At 34.8% G+C, this 25,853-nt stretch overlaps 1 protein-coding gene across 1 annotated transcript in view; it reads right to left on the bottom strand.

Moving 5' to 3' along the window:
- The window catches only part of LOC106149547, a 110,951-nt gene that overhangs the window by 34,082 nt on the left and 51,016 nt on the right, over positions 1–25,853 (bottom strand). Inside the window, exons 4-6 of the mRNA XM_013518689.1 lie at positions 19,973–20,028; positions 5,791–5,822; positions 2,840–2,953 (exon numbers count right to left, since the gene is read on the bottom strand). Coding sequence (XP_013374143.1) covers positions 2,840–2,953; positions 5,791–5,822; positions 19,973–20,028 — 202 coding nt within the window. The remainder of the gene's footprint in view (positions 1–2,839; positions 2,954–5,790; positions 5,823–19,972; positions 20,029–25,853) is intronic.

Raw genomic sequence — 25,853 nt, 5'->3', positions numbered from 1 at the left:
TTCCTGGGCTCAAACAATCCTCCTGCCTCAGCCTCCTGGTTAGCTGGGATTATAGATATGTACCTCTGTGCCTGGTACCTGCAAGAGATTTTCAGATGGGCATTTATAATACTACAGAAGATAGAAAGGACAAAGGTGACAATAGGGAAATTTCTTAGGCAATTAATGAACTAGTCCAGGAAGTGGGTTAGACTTGAAAAGTAGGGGAAATAAAAAGAAAAAACTTAAGACACAGGATTGCTGGGCTCAGTTGCATGAGATGAGCAAAAAGAAAATGTCCTCCTACAGGGCAAGGTTTCCCATGCTTGTTCTAAACACTGGGAAGCTAAGGCAGGAGGACCACAAGTTCAAGCCCAGTATGGACACTTTAGTGAGACATTGACTCAAAATAAAACATAAAAAGGGGATAGGGATATACCTCAGTGTAAAGACCCTGGGTTCAATCCCCAGCACTGCCACCAAAAAAAAAGTTATCCTGCTAGATAACACAAGTACAGTACCTAGACTTCCAAGATCTATGAAAAGGTATGAAATATAAAAAGAATGGATGCAGAACACAAAAGAAAAACTACAAAGTTAATCTCAAAAGCAATTTATATTTAAAAATAAAACAAATACCCAATTTTAACAAAAACAAACTTATTTGCTATGGGATATAGTGTATGACATAATGTAAGGTAGGGCCCTCTACATAAAAGATGTCAGGGATTACAAACCTAAGAGAAAAAGAAAAACAATTTCTTGGTGTCAGTCATAGGGAACAGACTAAATAACAGTCTAATTAGGCACCAGCTAAAAAAGGAATTGTATCTATTACAGCATGTTGGGAAGGAAAAGTGATGAATTCGGTTTTGAACACACAAGTTTTGAAATGCCTACTGAGAACCCTGAGTTTGAGACTTATTTCTAAATTTAGAGCCCCTGGTTAACACAGTAAGTGTATAATGAACATAGGTGGCTATAAATTACACAACCTGCTTACCCCAAATGGATCGTGTGTTATGCTAAAACCAAAATGAACTGATGAGAACTGCGAAAATCACTAGCGGAAGTTAGATGACGATGTGATGAGAGGCAATAGGGTGAAACAGAAAGTACTTTGCAATGAGGCAAAACTAAGTTCAAATTGAAGTTTTATAGAGTCTACATTATCTGGGAGAATGGCAAAGGAAACTATAACAGAAAAATAGAAAAGATGACTGTGCAGATTTCTCTCTTGTTTTATCCCACCTGTTTCTTTCTTACTCTGATCTATTAGTCTTTACATCAAGGCCTATTTACCCCAATTGATGATTATACTATTGGGACAGGTAGTGATTCTAGTATAAAATGCTAAGAGCAAAAAGATCAATTGACTTGAAGAAGTTCTGTGACTCCCCCAATCAGTTTTCTAATTCATACAGTGGCTAAATGAATAGGTATTTGGATTGCCTGAGCACAGATTTTCCCCTTAAATACCACAATTTGAACCTGAAAGACAATGTAATTAAGTAATTGAAGGGTAATCTGCAGAAGTTTTTTTTATAGCACTTTTCATAAATTTTTAAAAAAATTTTTTTTTAAATTTTTAAAAAAAAATTTTTTTAAAGCACTTTTCATAAATTTCTATAATCAACTCTAAACTCAAAATTCAGTATGAAATAATACTGAATCCTATCACTGTAGTTATCAGAAAGATTAATGGTAAATCTTATGGCCAGGAATGAAGTTTTTGATTACTCACAAAGGTAAGCGTTTGGAGCAGTCAGACGTGTGGATCCTAAGCACTAACATCATCTTTCTACCCTCTGTCTGTAGCTACCAGATGTCATTATCTTTGACATCTTTCTTAGGAAGCTGGTATTTTTAGTCCTTCCCAAAGAATGGATGAATGCATGAACAAATAAACAAATGAGAAATCAAATAAAAAAGAGCTAATTATTCTAAGTCTCTGGAGAGACAAGAATATATAGTGATTAAAAGCTCAAGCTCTAGCCAGGATGTGTCGGCACATGCCTGTAATTCCAGCAGGAATCACAGGAGGAACTTAAATTCAAGCCCATGTTGTGCACCTTACTGAGACCCTGTCTTACAAATGTAAAGCTCAGGACAAAGGACTTGGTTCAATCCCCTGTACTGACAAAAAAAAGGCTCAACCTTTGAAGACAGATTCAATTGAAATATGAGCTGTGTAACTTCTTATGTGTGACTCTAGTTGGCCTGTTACTCAATCCCCATGCCTTCTGTGTCCTCATCTGTAAAGTGAGGGCAGTAAGAGTACACAGGCTTATGGTGAGGATTAATTGAGGTTAGGGGCCTAGCATGGGGTGGGCACGAAGAATAACCATTCTCAACTGTGTTACTGTTATTATTATCAGGTTCATGGAAGTACTTGTATTGGAGAGCTATATTGTAAGCTCAGAATAGGCAACGCACTAGGCAAAGCTCAGGAAGAGCCAAGAGCTCCCAAGAAGAGCTGCTCCAACCAAACTCCAAACTAAGAGAAATGACATTGGCTTTAGCTTTACAAATTACGAAGGGTTTTTCTTTTAGTCTCTTTCCTACTTCAAGAAATAGATGGAAGCTGACACAGGGGTCAGATGACAGGACAGAGGGATAAGATGGAATTGAAGGAAGCAGCTATAAGAAAAATGTTTCAAAAGTTTTTAAACTCTTAATTACTGAGTATTACCATTCATGAGGAATTTTTTTAAAGGGTCTCAAAGCTATTAAAATGGTAATTTGGCCCTAAGAAAACAAGAACCAAATCAATTACATGCTGGATGTGTTTAAATTTTAAAGTCCTCTATTAATAGAGTTTTAAAGGAAGCACAGTTATAACTGCAGGTCCATGACCAACCTTAAAGCCAAAGTGTAGGTTCCTGGCTGCCTCTGACTCTCCCGAATGAGGTAACTCCCTTCAGCCACACTCAAGAGCTGGTCAGCAGTTTCTCGGGAGATCATGCCGTGAAACCTAAGAAACACAGCCAATTCAGAAACGGTATGCTTTCCATTTTTAAAAATAAAACAGGACAAAACAACACCCCCCTGCTATTTGCTAGACAATCCATTGCCACAGAATCAAAGGAAAGCATTTGGATTTAACTATGCACGTGTTTCTCTGGGCCTGGCCCCTGGCAAGCTTCTTATACGATGACAACACAAGAGTGGTGAAGGAATCCGGTCACTAAGCATGAAGTCAAAATTCACGTACATCTGAAGGAGGGTCAACCATTTCTGGAGAGGGCAATCTTTTCTTACATAGTTATTTGATCATATGGACTTGCTAAAAAATACGTACAGAGGGAAGAAGACTAACGCCCAGTCAGCATCATACCCAGACAGACTTTGTCACAAACTAAGTGTATCTCCTATTTATATTTTTAAGTGATTTTGTGTTTCCTAAAAATTTGTTCTCTCCTAAATGATGTACATCTCCCTTCCCCTTCTCATATTAAGATAGTGTACAGACTCTCAAATCTCTCTGGGTATTCACATTTTTTCTGTGATGGCCTTGTATACATTATACCAAAATTAATAATGTATAGACTTTGTCTCCTGTGAACCTCCTGTTGTTAGTTTATTTCATAGACTCACCTAGTTTATTGCACAGACTCCCTCTAGGTGGGTAGAGGGAAAATGTCCCATCCCCTGCAATAACTACAGACTTAGTGCTCCAGAGAAGCACTGTAGCTCCTACTGATACAAAAGAAACAGTCACCTGAATTTAGAATGACAAATATTAAAAGCTCTGAAATGGCACCTTCATAATTTAGGAACTTTAGTAGGGCTAAGTGGCAATTCTAAGGAGTTTTCCCTCACTGACATGACTCAACTGTCTGCTAGCATTAAAACAGCTCATGGTAAATATGACATGGTAAAAAACATGACAATTACAACAGTTAGGTTTTAAATGGGCTCCTCAATTTTTTAATCTCCATAAAACCCTCAATCTTTCTGAACTAAATCCAGAGTCTAGCAGTCTGACTCTTCTGGAAGCAAGAAGATGGTAGCATATCCCTTGCACTAGCACATACATTAGATTAGCATACTGGTATATACTCAAGTTTACATAACAGCAGTTGGAAAAATGTATCTTTAAAAAAAAAAAATCTCAGTTACCTTAAAAGAAAATCAAACCCAAGAAACAAAATTTTGAACAAAATTTGACAATTAAACTTAGAGAACTTTAAAATTATTCATATTACTGTTGACTTAGTATTTCTTACACCCAAAAAAATTCTTGTGCCATGATGTTCCTTACGACATTACTTTTAATAGCAGAGACTGAGCATCCCTAATCCAACACTCCAAAATCTGAAGTGCTCCAAAATCTGACACACTTCTGGTGTCAAGCACTTCTGATGAGGACATTTAATTCAAACAGCTTAAAAGTAACCCGACAAAAGCAGAACAGTGATAATATGTTATGATACAATTGAAAGAATACCAGTGTTTCTCAACTTTGGAATCACCTTCCTCCCAAGTCATAGGTGGATGCCTCTGGTCCATTCTCAAGAACCTTGAAAATTTACTTAGAATTTTAAATAATTTAAAAGTATTTGTCATATACATTACTGTTTATCTCAAGACATGGAAGGCCGGGTGTGGTGGCACATGCCTGTAAACCCAGCACGTGGGAGGCTGAGGCAGGAGGATCATTGTGAGTTTGAGGCCAGCCTGGGCTACAAAGTGAGCTCAAGTCCAGCCTGAACTGCATAGCGAGACCCTGTCTCAAAAAAAAGACAAAACAAAAAAACAAAAAGAGGAAAAAAAAGACATGGAAAAATGATTTCATTTGGGAATGCAGGGATTTTTCTCCAAAGTGCTAATTAGAAACTATTACAGCAGCATTGTGAACCATTTTGGAGACATATCCTGTTGCCTGACTGTAGAAATGCAAATAAAGTCAAATTTTAAAAAGTAATGCAATACTTATTACCAACATTAAATGGAAAAATCAGGCATATCTCAATTTTAAAGATAAAGCATTAAGGAAATAAATCTTCAAAAGGAAATGTTTTAAATTCTTAACAACTGTTTTGAGAAGCCAAGCATGGTGGTTCATTCCTCTAATTCCAAAACTGTAAGAGGCTGAAGCCAGAGAAGCACAAGTTTAAGACCAGTTCTGTCAACTTAGGAACTTAGTAAGGCTACATTTCAAAATTTTTAAACATTTTAAGAAATTTAAAAAAAAATAATAGCAGCCTGGCACAGTGGTGCATGTTGTGATCCCAGGACTTGGGAGGCTGAGGTGGGAGGTGAGTTCGAGGCCAGGTTGGACTAGATAGTGAATTCAAAGGCCAGCCTGAACTACTTAGTGAAACCCTCTCTCAACAACCCTCCCAAAAGATAGTAAGAATAAAATTTAAAAAGGCTATCGATGTCATTTGGTTTAAAGGCTCTGAGGTTTAATCACCAGTACCACACACAAAAATTTGTTGTTTCTAGGTAGCATTAGTTACTTCTTTTTCCCTGATAGTAAAGAGAGTACATACTACTTACATAAAACTTGAAAAAGGGTATAAATGTGAAATAAATCATCCATATCTCACTGGATATATAAAGGTTTGTATATATCTAATATATGCATACACACACACAAATATATCCATTTTCTCCACGTATATCTGGGATTATTTACTTAAGTGGCCAGCATCTTCAACATTATTGCATATACATTTTCCAAAGAAAATTTTTTCCCTCCAAACTTAAATACTTCCTTTATCTTGCTTTATTTTTACTAAAAGCACCACTTTAACTGTCTTATACATACACCAATCTACAAAATGTTTGATAATCCATACTTACTCTCTTCCATAATACTTTGGTCTGTTTTCTACCTATAGGAAAAAGAAAAAAATATAGTTGTAAAACTGCAAATGTGCGGACATAACGTTCTGTATGTTATAAACTAAAGCACAGATTAAGAAAAAGCAGTTGAGTAGGATTAGATTTCAATGCATGGAGTTACACAGTTCCACCAGCAGATCATGACATTTAGGCTGGTAAATATTCCATATCTCTGAAGAGTTGAACTAAACTATCTTGTATTTCTGGAAGTATAATGAAGTGGAAAAGATATTTACATCACTTTATTCAAAGAGTAAAATGAAACATCCAAAAATTTAATGCCACAGCGATGTCTTAACAGATTGTCGCTTTCTCTCCCGTCCTCCCTTATTCCTCTCCCTTCCTGTTACTCCACATTCTCCATTCTGTTAGTGTCTTAATACAATCTTGTCCTTCTGCTTTCCCATCAGCTCTTCTTTCACCAGAATTTATCCTCCCCTAGTTTATCATGGCGTGTGTGCTGCCTATAGCTAAGGGAAGTCCCAGAAGAATCAATTTGGAAGAATTCTTACTGAGCACACAGGCAGATAGACAGCATTTGCCTCATTCACTCAATAAATATTTACTAAGAGGCAAATGTGTGATAGGTACTTTTCTACTTGGTCACCAATTAAGACCAAAATTGCCATCACTGTTTTGAAACAACATTCTACTGGCTAGAACAAGTAAGTTTAAAAAAGAAAACAATGAAAAGATAGCACAGTAAGTGCTCTAACAAAAATGAGTAATAAGAAGAGAGAGGTATTTAAACTGGATGGCCAGGAAACTGTTAAACTGGACCCTGGGTGACAAGATGCCAGCTCTAACTGCAAAATCACAGAAGCAGAAAACTTTTCCCTAGAGGTACCTGGATGACAACATGGGCTACAAGTAATGAGCATGTGCTATACGCTAAGTTTTCAGTTACATTTAATGATCATTCCATCCTCACAATAACATAGGAATGATTCTATTTTGTTTTCATAATTATTCTTCTTTACTTATTTTTGTGGCAAAGTTCATCTTTTATTTTTATTTATATATTTTAAATTAATAAATAAAAATATATCTTTATTGTATACTTGCACAATTTTATGTATATTATGCATACATGTGTATATGTATTATGTGTACCATGATGTTTTGATACATTTCTACACCATGGGATTGTCAAGTTAATAAACATGTATTACCTTGCATACTTTTCTGGCGAGAATGCTTAAAGTCTACTCTTAGTAAATATCAAATACGTGATATATTATTAACTATAGTCACCATGTTGTATAATAGATCTCTTAACTCATTCTTCCTATCCAATTGAAATTTTGTGTCCTTTAAACAGTATTTCCCCAATTACCATTCTAACCCTAGATACTGGTAACTACTATTCTACTCTGCTTCTCTTGAGTAAAACTTTTTCAGATTCCACACAGAAATGAGATTATAAGATATTTGTCTTTCAGTAATACAATGTCCTCTGGATCCGTCTGTGTTGTTGCAGATAGGATTCTCTTCTTCAGTCTGTACTCAATTTGGAATATACACTATTCCACTGCAATATTGGAATGGTATATACACTATTTCATTGTGTATATATTTGTCCATTAACTCATTGAAGGACACTCAGGTTGATTTTGTGTGTTGGCTATTAAAAATAGTGATGCCATAACACAGGAGTGCAGATGTCTCTTTCACATACTGGTTTCATTTCCGTTGAATACACACCCACTAGAAGGATTGCTAGGTAATATGGTAGTGAGGAAACCAAGTATTAGAGATGCTATTTTTCAAGGTGACTTGTTCAAATGGGAGAGCTCAAGGGAAATCTAGAATTTTTAGGTGCAGCAAAAAAGGTCCAAATCCCTCTGTCTATTTGACACTCATCTAAATTAGACTGAAGAAGGGTAGTTCCCAAAGCAACTTTAAAGCCTACCTCTTCAACAACGAAGTCCCTTGGTTCCACACCTTGCCTGGCTGCCAAGTCTAAGTTACACACCCAGTGGTCCTCTAGCAAGTTGGAGATTATTTATTCATAGCCCAGAAAGAAATCTGTGTCTTAATTAAAAACTACACATCATCTATGGCATAACCTCCTGGAAGATCAGATTCTAGCCCAGTAAACTGTCTGTGGGTTATTTTGGAACTCTCTAAATTGTTGGCAATTAATACATTCTTTTCCTGTATGGTAGTGATTTAACTGAATATGGCAATTCCCTATGCCATGCTCAGCGAAAAAACTGACTTTATCAATTTGTGATTCATCTCAGTATCTCGTGAGTCTATACAATTTGTGTTTGGCTTTTCCTTTCAGCTAGTTAAAGCATCTGTCTGATGCTCTCCTATCTCAGGAGTGAAATACATTTTCAATACATGTTCATTTTCATATCCATAGGAAGCCATGATTTCACCTTTTCCTAAAACTATTCTTAAATAATACTTTATCCTTCAGGCATCTTTATTCTTCTTAGGCAGCAGTCATTTATCTTCCCACAGTAAATTCCACCTGATTTGGCTGTGTTCCGTAATTTCTCTGTTCATAAAACTTATTATACACAAATACGCCAGTTGGCACCTACAACTAATAGCTATGCTATTTTTAAGTTCACAGCTTATAAGAATGGAGTCATGTATTTGACAGTAAATGTTTTTGAGATGAAAATTCAATGTTTGGGGCTTGAAGAGTTAGTTTCTATAGTATTATATAACAAAATGTTGCTCAGAAGAACAATTTAGTATTATCTGCTCAAACAACAAATACACAAATGCTGTTCTTACCCTACAGAAACATCTGCACATGTACAAATGAAAACATGTAAAAATGGTCACTTCAGCACTGTTCATAGACATTTTAAAAATGGAAATAAATACACACCAGTAAATAAATAATTAAACTGCTTTTTAGTATAAAATGCTGTTTGAAGAAATGACGTAGATCTATAGGAACTAATTATTATATACACAGTCACTGAATGCAAAAATAAGCTGTAGAACAATAAGAATATGTCACCACTTAAGAAAAAGCACAAAAACATGCAACTTTATACACACACACACACACACACACACACACACACACACAAACACAGAGAGACAGAGACATGAAAGTATGCATACCAACTTCAAATAGTTACCTCTAGTGAAGTAGAGGTAGAACTGACCATACAAGGCATGGGACAGTATAAAAGGGATTTTAATCCTGTTTTTAGTATTACTTTTAAAGAAAAATGCATTCACCCATTAACTATATAACTAAAAATCACTTTTGAAAATAGAAATCACAGTTACCTTCTGTGTAACCTAATATTAAAGTCTCAGACATATTACAGTGGGTCCCCAAACATTTTTCAGAAGAGATCATGGTCTCTCCCTCAAACTATGAGAACTTTGCAGCTGATTCGTGGTGATGTACTTTATCAGGCCTGTGGCATTAAGGTAAAAAGAATTTTTTGGTTTCTTTTTTTTTTTAATACAGTCAACAGGGCCGGGGATACAGCTCAGTGATACAGCGCCTGCCTGGCAAGCACAAGATCCAGAGTTTGATTCCTGGTACCAAAGGAAAAAAAAAAAAAAAAAAACAGGCAATGATGAAAATCCTACACATAAAAGAGTGGTGATAGTAGAGGGGTTGGTACTTGTGAATGGTCCAGCAATCTGTATCATTTTGTTGTAGGCAACTGAATTAGACAGAAATATTATAGGCAGTCAGACAGGGCCAGGCCCTCAAAGGACCCAGTATGGAAGACAAGATACCTTGCAACTGTGGGAGAGACAGGCACTTCTGTGTGATTCAGACCTCAAGAGAAAAGATTAAACAAATACAAATACACCCACATTCCTCCTTAAGGATGAATATCAGGGACTGAGTTTCGGGGCTTTTTTTGGTACCTGGAATTGAACTCACAACCTCATGCTTGCCAGAGGGGCACTGTGTCCCTGAGCAATATCCCAGGCCCCAGGGATTGATATTGTAAACAGGTATCAATCACCTTGAAAAAGCCAGGAAGAGTCACTAACCCAACCCCCTACAGGAAAAGCACCTGTTCTGTATTCATGTCCGCTTGCTACATGACTCACTTCCCCATTTGATCCTGATTTAATCAATTTTACCTGAACAGTTATACCTGTAATCTACCCTCTGACCACAGTTTTGTCCCACCTCATGCCCACCTAGCAAGTTCCCATGTTTCCCACCTTGGACCTGCCTCACCTCAAGGTTCTGCTCTACAAAACAGACAGAGTCCTGGGCAACCCACTCAGGTCCCCTTCTGTTCCTCTCGTGGACGGAAGCTCTCTTTCCCTCAACAAATATATTCTGCTCTTAAAAGAAAATGAATTAATTTTTTAAAAACCCCTAGAAAAGGCAGGGTCCTTGGCAACCCATCAGGACCCCTTCTCTCTCAGACAGAAGCTTTCTTTCCCCCAATAAATATAACCTGCTTTTAACTTCCATTGTTCCTAAAATTCATTCTTCGGGGCTGTGGATTTAGCTCAGCAGCACAGTGCCTGCCTGGCAAGTGTAAGATCATGAGTTCGATTCCCGGTACCGAAAAAAAAAAAATTCATTCTTCGATTTTAGAGAACACAAACTTGTCCCAGATATCTTTCAGGTTAGAAGTTTTGTTCCGCTATATCAATTTTCCAACCCAAGACAAATACTGATTATTTAGTAGTCCTGTATTATTAAGTCCATATTATGCTTCCACTAATTATCTAAGTAATTGTTTTTATAACACAATTTATTTTGGCCTTAAATTGCTATATAATTATTTTGTTTTACCTAAAATAACTCTAATTAAAAGAATTAGGTAAACACTAAGGATTAATACAGCGCTATTTTAATAAGCAGTTGTTCAAACTAAAATTCAGAGATACCTATTTCATGTTTCATTTGTTTATAATGGTAGTATAAAAAACAATTAAAATTAAACTAATTCTTTTTTCTCTTCTAGATTGTGAAAGAGATCAGAACACGCCATCCCAAAACATTCTGCTTTGGCATAAGGCTTATTCTGAACTAAAGGCAATTAACATCAAACATAGCAGAAGCTCCCTACCCTCCCCTTTTTTGCCTATAGGTAGAGTATAAACTTTCCTTTTGCAAAGAACATTTGCATTTGTAAAGGAAATTTCCATATGTGAACAAGTAATCCTCTCCCATACCAAAAAGGTGAGAACATCTCCAGAGACAACTCTTACCTAAAATGATCTGAGTGGGCATAATAAATTTTAGCAAATAACCTATAAGATTACAAATATAGCTGGTTTGCTAATACTGATCCAATAAGGAAACAAGTCCCTTAGCAAAGGTACATGGAAAGAACAAAGGCATTTTTGGGAATGAATGGGTCCAGATGCTCTGGTCACTAGACTGAAGAATTAATAATGCAACTGAGACTAAGAAAACAATACAAAGAATCAAAGAATTGAAGAGCTGGTTCTTTGAAAGATTAAAATTGGTAAACCCTGAGTAAAACTTATCAAAAAAAAAAAAAAACAAAGGCAAGAAAAGACACAAATTCATGCAATTAAGAATGAAAAGGGTAAAACCACCACAGATCCTGTGGAAATCCAGACATCACTACATACTTTGAGAACCTTTAATAATATGGAAAACACAGAAGACAGATTCCTAGATACATATGAATTAACAAAGCTGAAATAAGAAGCTATAAAAATTCTAAGTAACTAGTATCAGTCAATGAAATTGAAAATGTAATTAAAAACTTAACAACAAAGAAAAGCCCAGGTCCTGATGGATTCACTGCTGAATTCTACAAGAAATTTAGAGACGATCTAAAACCATTACTTGTCAAACTCTTCAATGAAATTGAAAGGGAAGCAATACTCCCCAAGTCATTCCTGGAAGCAAGAATTGTCCTGATACCAAAACCAGGGAAGGTCCAACCAAAAAAAGAGAACCACAGGCAAATCTCCCAAATGAACATAAATACAAAAATACTCAATAAGATAGTGGCAAGCGGAATGCAGCAAATCATCAGGATAATATACCATGATCAATCATCCCAGGGATGCAGGATTCATCCCAGGGATGCAGCAATGGTTCAACATAGACTAATCAATAAATGTAATACACCATATTAACAGAGTCAAAGACAAACAAATGAGAATAGATGGTCTTTACCTGAACTTGATAAACACTATCTATGACAAACCAACATCCAACATCATCTAAATGGACAAAAACTGAAAGCTTTCACTCTAAAATCAGTAACAAGACAAGAATGTCTACTATCACCACTCCAATTCAGTATAGTTCTAGAAACATTAGCCAGAGCAATTAGACAAGAGAAAGAAATAAAAGGAATAAGGATAGGAAAGGAAGAAGTTAAATTATCATTATTTGAAGATGACATGATATTCTACATAGACGATCCCAAACACTCCACCAAAAGACTTCTAGATTTAATAACCAAATTCAACTGAGTAGCTAGATACAAAGTCAACCCTCAAAAATCAATAGCATTCCTCTACACAAGTAACAAACTCACTGAGAAATAAAGTAGGGAGACAAACACCTTTCACAATAGCACCCAAAAAATGAAAATGTTAGGAATCAACCTAAAGCCCCTACACTGAAAACTACAGTACTCTGAAAAAGGTGATTGAAGAGGATATAAAAAAAATAGATATCCCTTGCTCTTGGGCAGGAATAACCAACATAATGAAAATGGCCATATTTCTAAAATTGTTATACAGATTTAATGCAATCCCAATCAAAATACCATTAGCATACCTCACAAAACTGCAGAGAACAATCCTAAAATTCATTTGGAACCAGAAGAGACCTAGAATAGCAAAGGTAATTTGGGCAACTATGATAAGGCAGAGGGCATCACAATTCCTGACTTGTAATTATACTACAAAGCTACTGTGATAAAAATAGAATGGTACTGACAAAAACAACCAAGAAAACAAACAAACAAAAACACCAGACCTGAGGATCAATGGAACAGATGAGGAAATTCAGAAACAATTCCAAACATACTTAGTCACCTTATCATTGACAAAGGGACCAAACACCCTCACTGAAAGAAAGAGAGCCTCTTTAAGAAATGGTGCTGGAAACACTGGCTTTTCAGATGCCAAAGATTAAAACTAGACCCACATGTTTCACAATGCACTAAACTAAAATCAATGTGGATCAAAGATCTAAATATTAAAACAGAAACACTGAATCTGCTGGAAAATAAAATAGGTAGAACTCTTGAAGACACAGGTATAGGCAAAGGCTACATGAACAAAACCCAAATTGCATGGGAAATATTACAAAGAAACAATAAGTGGGATCTCATCTTATTTAAAAGTTTTGTACAGCAAAAGAAATCACCAGAAGAGTGAAAAGATAACCCACATGTAGGAAAAAATTTTAGACAGTTGTTCCTCAGACAAAGGACTAATATCTAGAACATATAAAGAATTGGAAAAAAAAAAACCCACCAAATTTAAAGATCCAATCAAAAAATGGGCATTTGAGATGAATATATACTTCTCAGATGAAGAAGTACAAACAGCACATAAATATATGAACAGTGTTGGTCATTGGAGAGATGCAAATTAAAACAGCACTGAGATTCCACCTCACACCAGAAAGAATGGCTATAGTCAAGAAATCAATCAATAATAAATGCTGGCAGGGCTGTAGGGAAAAAGGAACTCTTCTCCACTGTTGGTGGGAGTGTAGAATGGTACAACCGCTGTGGACATCAATGTGGAGATTCCTCAAAAAACTAGGAACAGAGGTCCCATTTGACCCCAGTTTTCCCCTTTTTGGTATCTTTCCAAAAGAATTAAAAGCATCATAACACAATGCTATATGCACGTGCATGTTTGTAATAAGTTAATACTGGAAACAATCCAAGTGCCCATCAATGGATGAATGGATAAAAAAGATGTGTTTTTTAAAATATATACAATGAAGTACTACTCAATCATAAAGAAGGATAACCTTGAGAAACTTCTAGGTAAATCGACGGACCTTGAGATCATATTCATAAGTCAAATAAACTGCACACACGTGTAAATATTGCATTGTCTCTCTGGTGTGAGAAACAAAGTGTTAATAAGGGCCAAAATTTATAATAGATATTGTGAAATAGAAGAAATTGTTCCAAAGGGGAACTAAGAAAGGAAGAGAGGCAAAGGAAGGAAGAGAAAAGAAGGATAAAATGCAAACAAAGCTTTGTAAATAAGGACGGAAAGAAGAGATGAAGGGAGGGGAGGAGAAGGGAATTTGAAAAGAAGAGGAATTAAAATATATCTTGTACAGGTACAAATTCCCTATAATGAATGTGATCATTATATATATTTTAATTGTTACTATAAATAAAATATCAGCCTATAGATTAATTTTTCTCTTTCTCTGTCCATATTTTAGTAGAGAAAAACTTTTTTTCTTCTATTTTTTATTTTAAAAAATAAAAGAAGGAAAACATATTAACAGACAGACATCCATCTACAAAATAGCATAAGAACAATACAAACAAAACAGTTACAGACAAAGCTGTAGGAAATTAACCATGGTTGTTATATTACTTATCGATATCTTCAAAGTGGTTTCTCAGGAAAACAGAGACATACAAGATTGATCAAACAAGTAATCATTAACTGTTCCTTTCTGTAGAGCAATAGGAGACAGTAGTACAACTATGCTAGCTATCCTGTATATACATACTTACATAATTTCCCCTCCTTTCCCTTAGTAGACAAAAACTTAAGAGTGACCTAAATCTAATTTTTCAATTACATATTTGATGCTGAACATTAACTAAAAATAACTATAAATTAAGTACATTCTTATCCTTACTGCTGCTAATCACTCCCAATAACCGTTAGTAATTCCAAACCAAACACTTATCATTTAATCAAGACCAAACTGAAACTTTCTTCCTCACAAAAGTATTTTTAGATGAGGTCCATTCCACTGATGAACCCCTTATCTTCATTCCAATGGATATCCACATTAATTTTTACAGTGGTACCTTGGTACGTGTCGTTAACTGGTTCCAGGAAACAGAGTTCCTGAAGTACCAAACAAGCTATTCCGGCCGAAAAGTTTAGGGAGTCTTGAGGCAGTTGACACTGAGAGCAAGTTCTACCTTGTTCACTAAGTACCAAACCAATGATGAGTACCACAATACAGTCTTCATGCCAAAATGTGTGAAGCACCAAATTCAAATGAGTTTTGAGGCAATATCAAAGTGTAAATATACATAAAGATTCTACTAAATAGAACAACCGGGCCATTAGAATTTGTGGCTTATAAATATTTTCAAGGCTTCTATGTATAAATGAAATTATTATAACAAGGTTGAGTATAAATGTCATCTAATTTCTTCTTAAAAAGGACCATAATCCCTTTTGTAATTGCCCTTTATCACCTGGGGAATACAGACATCGAGCAAAACAGAGATTAATAAAATACAGAAACTATTTATAGCCCTTAATTATCAAAATAAAGATACACATTTACAGATAACCATTTAATCTTTATTAAAAAATCAAACATAAGTATAGTCTATATGATTTTAATGAGCAAGAGTGTTACAGTGTAAAAGTAGAAACATTCCACACTAAGTCCTCCTGCACACAGAGCAGCATTCCATGCCCTCCAATTTGCCATCCAAACAGGAAGGCTAACTGTTTGTGAAAGAAACCTCAATCAGACTGAAAATGATACACAGATTCTTAGCGTTAAGAAATAAAATGCCAACTGTGTAATTCGATTTTCAGGTTTCCCAATGTTCATATGCATGCTTTAGCCAACAGTGTGGAATGTATACAGTGTAGTTCCTCGGATGATAGCAGTGCTCAGCCTACCACATCACAAAGCTGTATCAAGAGAAGTACTTTTCAGAGTCTCAGACTCATCTACTCTTTCATACTATTCTACATTGCATCAGGTTGGAACATCAGGAGACTGTACACTTGGACCACATCAGCTTGTTGTTCCTTTATGTTAGGCCAACTAAATTGCTTTTCAAAGAACTTAGTTCAGGAAAAATTGGTTCATACTAGTTTTGGGGATCCTTTAGAGTTATATACTTCATTACAGTGAGAAACTTTTCATACAATTATCATGACCCTTGATCAGCACTCCAATCAACTCCTTGGCTTTTCTATTTTTATTTCTTTTATTAAATCTTTTGTTTGAGAAAGGCATGGTACAGTTATTTCTCAATAAAGACTGTTAACTAATAAGAACTTCAGATAATACTGCAAATATCACAGTTTCATTTAAAGGTTTAAAAAGTTATATCTGGCTAAAACATGGAACACAGTAGAAAATGTTATTAAATAGTATTTTTAAAATTCACATTACTTGTAAAATTACTTGATCATCCTTGATCATGGCACAGTAGCAATGAAATGCAATCATCTAGCACCACACATTCATTCTGTATGTGGAATGAATATGTAGACTATATTTATGTATAAACTGCAACTGGACATTCAAAAGAAAATGTCATGAAATTCCTGATTAATGTTGTGAATTATAAATTCTCTTTGTTACTATACAAGGTACTATCCACAAAATGTTGAATTAAAAATTTTATTATAGTAAAAGACATTGCCATTAATCTCCCTCAAAACACTCTCACTTTGAATATACATCATAGTGCTACTTTCTTTGTTTTGTTTTTTGTTTTTGAGACAGGGTCTTACTTTATAGTACAGGCTGGCCTTGAACTCACCGTGATCCTCTTGGCTCAGCCTCCTGATTGCTGAGATTACAGGCATGCACCATCATGCCAGGCACATAGTGCCACTTTCTACAGCAGTTTTTAAAGCCCTTTTTTGTAAATGTCTTCACTTGTGCTATCCTGACTGCCTCAGTATCCGAAACAATTCCAAAATGTTTAACCTTTCCTGGTCATTTTGACTTTGGGGAAGAATTGTAAGCCGTGTGGTGACAGCTCCAGGGAATAAAGTGAATGAGGACACATTGGAATGTTTTTAAGAGCCTGCCTTTTCATTGGATGCACTATGCAGCAGCATTCACATTTTTATCAAACCCTGTGAAGACATTAAAGAAAGCAGACTTCTAGAACTGCTTCAGAAAGTGGCAATAGTCATGAAGCATCCTAGTTGAAACGAGATGGAGCATTTTGAGGGAGATTAATGGCAATGTCTTTTTATTATAATAAATTTTGTCATTTAAACATTCACCATATATTTTGACCATGTATATACTTTCAAAGCTATAGTTGTTTAAACACAACATCACAATGACAAAATTTATTTCAGTATTTTTTCAATGAAGAAGCTCTTCTTTTAATTACTATATCATCTAAGAAAATTGCCATGATTCCAGTATAGCTAATATATAGTCCACATTAAAAGTTCTCTAATTGTATTCAAAATCTATAGCCTTCAAAAGAGATCATATCTATCTGTCTGTAAAAGTTCAGGACCTAATCATGGTAGAAACATTGAATTTGAATACATGTCTCTTTAGTCTCCTTTAATTTTGTATAGCCCCACTACTATTTCATCTTTTATGATAAAGATACCATTTATAAACCCAGACAGATGTCTTACAGAATGTGCATATTCTGATCAGTCAGAGTCACTCTTTATGATTAGACTGGAATACTATAATGTTTTATGTCTCACATTATATCACTTTACAAGGCACATGTCCATTTGTCCCACTATAGGAAATGCTAAATTTGATCCCCTAACTTCAGAATATGACTTCCAGATCTCTCCACTATCCAGGTGCATTTTTCCTCTTTGGAATTAATAGTTGAGGAGAGAACAATCGAGAGACCATGTGAATATCCAGTTTATTTACAGCCTTCCACTCAACAGTCTTAACATCCAATTTTGATCTTTGCTTGAGTTAATTAACAGTACTAACTAGCAATTTCATAATTCTATCGTTCTATGCTTTAACTGTTATTCCTCTGTAAAGAACAATCTCACATTTCCCTCTTCCTTTTCACCTCTTTTTATTAGAATGGGTTTCTTAAAATTTTCAATCAGTGAACAGTATTACAATCCACTGCTATCATTAATCTTTCAGATGTTCAAATTATATCATTTTCCTTTAGGAACCCAGAAAGCAACTTTCTGCATTTTTTGACAAGTCTCCATCCGACAGATTATGAACACTGTATTTCTAACATAACAAAATGTTCCAGGATATTTCTCCCTAACAGCCTGCAATTAGAAATTTCTGTAAGAAGCACTGGCTCCCTTTAGTGGAGAACAGTATTTGTGAACCAAAATATGGACTCCTAATTTATTTATCTTTATAGCAGCACAATGACGTCTAAAATACAGAAACTCTTTTTATGGACTGAGACATTAGTACCTCTACTTAAAATTCAACACCACAGTGCACCTCCTAATTTTGCCCCATTCCTTATTTGTATTTCCCAGATCCTTGCTTCTCCAAAATCCAATATAATTACTCATTTACTCTACTATATATTACACATAAATATTCAGAATTACTATACAAGTATCACTACAAACAAAAAATCTACTACGTATGGTTAAAGATCCTTTTGTGGGTGGTGGGTAGGTTGTTTGTTTTGGGTATTTCTGAGCCTGAGAATATTTCTGTGTAGTCAGAAATATCCATAATAAGGTTAAAGCTACTTAATTCTTTTGGTGATTATGTTATAAACTTGTTAGGTTTATCTCTTAGTTACTTTTCTCTCCTGGATGAGACAAAATATCCAACACCCAAAATTAAAGGGGAAAAGGTTCAGTTAGCTCACAGTTTGTAGAGGTTTCAGTCCCTACACAATCAGCTGGCTCCTAGGCAGGGTGGCATGGCAAATAAGCATTGCAGGGAAGAAACAGTTCATGGTGGACAAAAGTTAACAAAGCAAGCAAGGGGTGACCACAGCTCTTTATATTCCTTTTATTTTATCCAGGCTGTTAAGGGTATGCACTCACACCCTTAAACCTAGTGCCCTGGATCCTAACATTGCACCATGAATCAATTCCAGCATCACACACTCTAGATCCAGCCACCTCTGAGAAAGCCCCATAGACAGTCGTAGGCTTTTGGGGTGACATCTAGACATAAAATGTAACAGTTCATTTGTTTCTACTTCTATTTACTTTTAGTGTTGTTAGGTGACTGACTATATGAAACATTTACATATTTGAAAAGTCACAACTACAAGTATAAAAATATAGCCTCAAGGAGTCTCACTGTCATCCCTTTCCCTCCCTAGAACTCACCTCTTTATAGCAACCATTTCACTGGTCTTTGGTTAATCCTTCCTATGTTTTTCCTTTGCAAAATTAAGCTACACATTTTTTAACAGTTTTCTTTCTTTTTTTACAAAATAGGACCATGCATGTACATTTTGTATCTGGAAATTATTCCATATTGATTCATTATTCTTTTTAGTATTATATTCAATATTTAGTTAGTATTATATTCAGTCTCTGTGCAGAGATATTTAGTTTTTTCCAATATTCTGCCACTACTAATAATCCTACAATGAAAAATATTGAGCATATGTTCTTCCATAGTTGAACATGGAATTCAGAGTAAATCCCTACAATCTGAGGTAGTAGGTCAAAGAGTAAATGCAGGTATAATTTTGTTAAATATACCAAAAATTCTCATAAAGTTATAACATTTCACATTCCTATCAACAATGTTTGAGGGTACCTGTTCCCTCACAGGCTTATCAATTAAGTGTGTTCTACACTTTTGAATGTTTCTCAGTCTTTGTGTATTTTAATATGCATTACCAATTAAGTTGAACATCTTTTCATATATTATTATATATACTGTATCTTGGTGAATTATCCATGTCTTTGTTCATTTTTAAAATTATGATTTAAATTTTTTCAATGCAAAAAGCAATTCAATAACCTTACAAAATATAACATTTTGCTTTAAAAAATAAAAAATAAAAATATGACAACATGTGAATCAACTGCAAAGTCATTTAAAACTTTCATATTCTATGATATTCCAAAAGTCCAGTAAGAAGAATTATGTCAAGTGAGATGAATGTTAAAAGAAAATGCATTCAAGTTACATTTTTATGACGCCAATCAATGTTCTAAATGGTTAATCCCATAAACAACCAAGCCTCTGGGGAATGTCAAAGCTTGAGAAACATGACTAAGAATAACTTTCTTGTCATGGTTTCATTGCACCCACCTCACAAGTACAGGTAATCCTCCGAGGATGAGGGGCTTCCTGTTGTAGCTGATACACTGCAAAAAGACAGAAATAGAAGATGTCAGTCTCCTTTATGTCGAACTTGTGAATATATTAAGAGCATGAAACTGGTTGCATTTTATGCTCATAAGAAAACTGGTTCACTTCATGTTATTAAATTAAAATTTGTTATAAACAAAACAAAGTAAACTGAATTTAATGCAAGTCTAGGAGCAAGCACAGAACGAGAAATCAGAACCCATACAAATGTCTTTTTACCTTATAACAAACCCATGTTAGATATTTAGCTCTGTTCTTCATAATCTGGTCATTTATTTCTCCTAATTTGTTGTGGGTGTATTAAAGCATTCTTTGATATAAACCAATAGTGGTTCAATATCTACATATATTTTAAAGTACATTATTAAGTGCCAAAGTTGAAGCTAAAATTAGGATTTACAGCCTAGAAGTAACAACACATATTTTGTTTTTCTCTTAATTTATACTGCAGAAATTTATCTTCAAATATAATCTCCCCTAAAAACAAATTTTATGAGGTAAAGATACTACCAGTTATTCAACTAGAGAAATGTGAAAAAAGTAAGAACCAGATACTGAAAAAACTTTCCAAGAGTGAATAAATTTTTAGGCTATCTGGAAACATCTGTGAAAATTATACTGACACTATCATGATCTCTTTCCTCATTTTTAATTTTCTGACTTAAAATAAAAAAGAATGAATAGAATATGTGGCTGTTAGAGAAAAAAGTTTTTTTTTTTTCAATTGATTTTTTTTCTAGTTCTAAATATAGAATCATATACAAATTACTTAGGTTAATACTGTACTTAAATATGTAGATATTTTGTCAACATTATACAAGCTATTCAGACATCTGGAACTGTTAGATACTGTGACTCATTTCAACTGGATATAACACAGGTTCCATCTATGACCATATTCTTTCGTATTTGTCATGGGAACATACATAAATATATAATTAAGCTATACATATCTATACACAATCTACATATTGAGAACACACACAGACACATCACTCACTGTTTTGTGTCACTATGCAAAAGGAATACAGCATTGTGAGCATTTGGGTTTTTTTTTTTTTTTTTGGTCTTTTTGAGACACAATTTCTCTATGCACTTCAGGGTGGTCTTGAACTCATTGTGTACCCCAGGCTGGCCTCAAACTGGCAATCCTCCTGTCTCAGCCTCCCGAGTGCTGGGATTACACACATGTGCCACCACACCCAGTGAGAATTTGAATTCTTAAACCACCTGAGGTGTGAACAATGGAGCTCTACCACTAATATTGCATACCGTGTCTCAGTTTTCCTTGTTTATAAAGCAGGTAGAAGTTTCTACTTCACAAATAACTGTAAAGATTAAATAACTTCCTGTATATAAAGGTTTAAAGTAGTACCCAGCACATAGTAAAAGCTCAATAAAGCAAAGCTACATGTGACTGACTGAAATTATTTTAAAATTCTTTATAATATTTGATTACTATGATGCAGTCTGAGTTCATCATTAAGACATAATATTTAAAAACTGAAAAATTGAAAAACAAGCCAGCCATGGTGACAAATGCCTGTAATCCCAGCATTTAAAAAGCAAGGGAAGAGGATCACTCCCAGTTCAAGGCCAGCCTGGGCAGCAGAGTAAGACTTTGTCTCAAACAACAACAATAACCAATTAAACAGTACTTCCTCAGTAAGGTTTGAAATACATTATACTATGTTAAGGACAGCTTCAGACACTCATATCTCATCGTGAGAGTTACTATACTAAAAATACTCCTTTAGAGAGTAAGAAGGGCTGGAAGCACGCTCAGGGATAAAGTGCTTGCCTGGCACCCATGAGGCCTTGGGTTCAATCCCTAACACCACCACTACCAAAAAAAAAAAAAAAAATGCAATTGGAGATTAATGAGGTAATGTGAAGAAGCAATTCTGAGATGGGGAAGAGCAAGCACTGAAAGCAAATCTGTCTGGTGCTGACAGCACACGTGCATCACCCAAAGACACATGTAAATCTCCATTCTCTGTAAGAGAAGCCAAAACGTGATTTATAAGAAAAGAGGGTTCTCTCTGTCCATTCCTCCATATTGGTAACTGTACTGTAAGGTGAAAATTCAGTTCTCATTTCTGCTAATTTTAGTATAGTAGTTCAAAAGAGTACTCACTTTCCTTTGTCCATAAAATGGCCTGAAAAGTACTGTCACCTGTAAAGCTCAGTTATGAAATTGAGTGATGGTCAAGAAGAACATCAAAAGTTACCAGGGTAAGTAAAATGCTAATTGTGGCTCAAAGCACAAACACTGTAGTATCCAGTTATCATCCCTAAGTGCTCACCCATTCAGGGAGCAAATATTAAGCCAGTGTGAAAAAAGCAGTGACAATATCATCACATGAGAACTGATCCAAGTTTTACACTGTTTTTATCAGTTTCAAGAGGTATAGTTTTTTGTTTGCTTGTAATGCTAAATCACATAAGGTTATTAACTTTTCAATTTCTTTCAGTCCTTTTAATTACTCAAAAGGATATAGTTCTGTTTCTTGGAAACTTTTTAGACAAATGCCTCCTCATTGGCTAACTGATCTTTAAGATTCATTTTTAATAAATAAGGGATGCCTCTGTGTATTTTGTGACAAAATATAGCAAATTTGGATTCAGGGAACATCTATCAAAAGGATTATTAAAAATTACACACACAGCAGTAAGGTCTAATTAATTCAGGCACTTCTCCCTTAGTTTGAATTTTTGATAATCTGAATTGGAACTTAGCTGAATTTACATTGGTATAATCACTAAATGATTTGCCAGAAGTTAAAAGCTAAATTCAAGATGAGAGGGTAGGATGATAATACCTACATATTTTCAATCACCTTAGAAGCGTGAATGTTTATATACTTAATAATGAAATTCTCAGTGCCTAGAGACAATATACTGTTATTCAAGTTCATATATCACAAATTGCTACCTTAAATCAAAACTGATTCCCATACATTTTGCCAGCTTTTGAGTTTATTTTTAATGTTCAAATATTAAGAGATTTAAAAACAAAAGCAAAAGAAAACCCCAGCTTCTCTTTAAAACTCCAAAAGTGCAGCCGAAGTCTTACATGACAACAGCGAGGGTGAACGAGCCCCTCCACCAAGACCACATACCCTAGGACTGCTCTCTCACAGCCCCTAGCTCGCTCATGGCTCTAATTTATTACATGTGAGACTCCTGTTTTACCCAACCATACATTGAAAAGAAAACTGCATTTGCTTTCAAGGATTTGTCAAATTAGACTTCTTGATAAGTATTTTTTTTTCTTTTTTGGTACCAGGAATTGAACTCAGCCTTGCACTTACCAGGCAGGCGCTGCACCGCTGAGCTACATCCCTGGCCCAACTTGATAATTCTATTGCCCATTTGTATTTGTAAGGTTTTAGAATTATGTTTCCATATGCTTAACTGAACCAAAAAAGGAAAGCACAAAGAGGGACAGGTAAGGTAGTTTCTTGTAGAATCACAATAAAAAGTTTTTTATAGAAACACATTGTAGAAAGCTGTTCATATTCTATCATGCCAAAGACAAAACCAAAAAACCCTAACACATAGCTACTCTTGATATTAAAATTAAACTGTCCCCTTTAGAGGTAATGAAAATGCACAATCAGATTTTCTTGAAGTTTTCATTAATTTCATTCATACATACTTTCTTTTTTTTTCTTTTGGTTTTTTGGAGACAAGGTCTTGCGATGCAGCCCAGGCTGGCCTTGAATTCACAGTGATCCTCCACCTCAGCCTCCCAAATGTTGGGATTACAGATGTGCATCTATACATACTTTTTAAATATAAACTGATGTGCCTTATTTTTTAAAATTTGTGTGTGTGTGTGTGTGTGTGTAATTTTTTTTAAATTTCAATCTGATTATTTCAACTTTTACTACCATTTTGAGAATTTTCAGATAACTAAATTTAGGTTGCATCACAGAAAAAAAATGCTGAATGTACACATTACAGTCTGTCAGTCCAAAGACTGTGAGTAATTTACTGTCTATTAACTCTAACCAAATATGTGTACATAGGTCTGGCCTTTAAATGAAATGATTGATTATAAGAGTAGTAGGCAAGGCCAACTACCTCAGTTATTTAAAATTTCAATCTCTATTGATAAAATTGGGGCTTAACAAGCTTGTCAACCTTTAAAGGTTTTTTACTACCATGGAAAGATTCAACAGATGAACTCAAGTTATTATCAATCAATATCTTTTTAAAAACTACAACTAGCTGTAAAACTGACAGTGGAAAAGGCAAAACAGATTGAAAATAATTGCCATTTTTTTTCTGGGATCAGAATTTTGACAAATGCACTGTAATAATCTATATGACAACAAATCATTGTTACAATACAATTTTTAAATATTTTTGCATGGTTAAAATTTGACCATATTCAAATCTTGGAAGATCTAATTATGGTTTTATAGGATTTTTTTTTTAAAAAGGATATTTCCATTTGGCTTTAACACAGTTTAATGATAAAATGTCCTTGAATCAGAACTTTTTCACTTGATCATGAGATGATAAATCATCTATTCTAACAGTGCCTTCCATGTTTCTACTTTTAAAATGATGGTGGCAAGTTCAGGTATTAAAGTCATTAAAAAATAATAAAATTCAGTAAAGGAATTGTCACCAAAAAGAACATTTTTAAAAACAAATGGTAGCTACTGAAAGGCATGAAACTACAATTGCATATACCACATTTACTAATAAATATTCTTCAGGAAAAAATAAAATCACCATAAACTCAGTTAACAGCCTAAAACATTACAAATATTCTTACACTAAAAATGTTCAGGGCATAAGTCAGAGCTCAGAGGTCAAAAACAACCTGAAAATCAGAAAAGAATTTTAAAGGGACTTCTAGCCAAAGAGATTAGGAGACAAAATCTTCAGGAGATAAAGAATATTAGTCATTTCTACACATTAAGAACTTTACTCCTCAGAGGGAAAAAAAGAGATACTAGCAAAGAGGAAAACTACCTATGGTTATCTTTATAGAGACTATTCATACTTTACTTATAATTAGCCCAAGTGGCAACTTGAAAATAAAACTATTTTAATGAGAATAAAACTATCTCTTGTTACTGGGAACATAAACTAATGAGAATCTGAGTTATAGTAATCCTCCTTTGGCCAGCAGATTTTATTAACCTAAAAACATCAAAATTTAGAATAGGATTGAGATAGTAGGATCTTGAGTTCAAGGCCAACCTGAACTCCACAGTGAGGGGCCCTGTTTCAGAAAAATTTTTTAGCATAACTCTCCCCTTTTACAAAGATGTTAATAATCTACATTTTAGGTACAAGTTTCTTAGGTTACTTATTCAACTAACTCTATAAACACACAAAACTTAATAGTACTGTTTCTATAATAGTGCTTTCTATTCTTAAAATATCAGGAATATATTTGATAAAGTAATAGTCTCTTGAAAACAGGGAAGGGAAAATAAAGAACCAAAAATGTAGACTCTTTTGAAGAAATACTTATTGTAATGCAAAGTTTAAAGAGCAATACAGAAAAGAGATATCAAATATTCCTCTTTTTCCTGCACCACAATAAAAATCCTTTTTTCCCCCTTTTTTGGTACCAGCAATCGAACTCAGGACCTTGCTCTTGCCAGGCAGGCGCTGTGCCGCTGAGCTAAATCCCTAGCCCCAAATCCTCTTTTTTATTTTGAGAAAGCAGCTATTTTAAAAAGATGACTTTTCTTTTGCCTTTTCACCTGTTCTTTCCACTAAGATAGCCTACTGACTTACCATCACTTACATATTCCTTTTGTCACACAGAGTCAGGATCAGAATAGTTATG

Source organism: Chinchilla lanigera, unplaced genomic scaffold (genome assembly GCF_000276665.1).
Source record: "Chinchilla lanigera isolate Chin_1 unplaced genomic scaffold, ChiLan1.0 scaffold00048, whole genome shotgun sequence".
In the NCBI taxonomy this organism is placed as follows: domain Eukaryota; kingdom Metazoa; phylum Chordata; class Mammalia; order Rodentia; family Chinchillidae; genus Chinchilla; species Chinchilla lanigera.
This window is presented reverse-complemented; position numbering and strand designations above follow the sequence as displayed.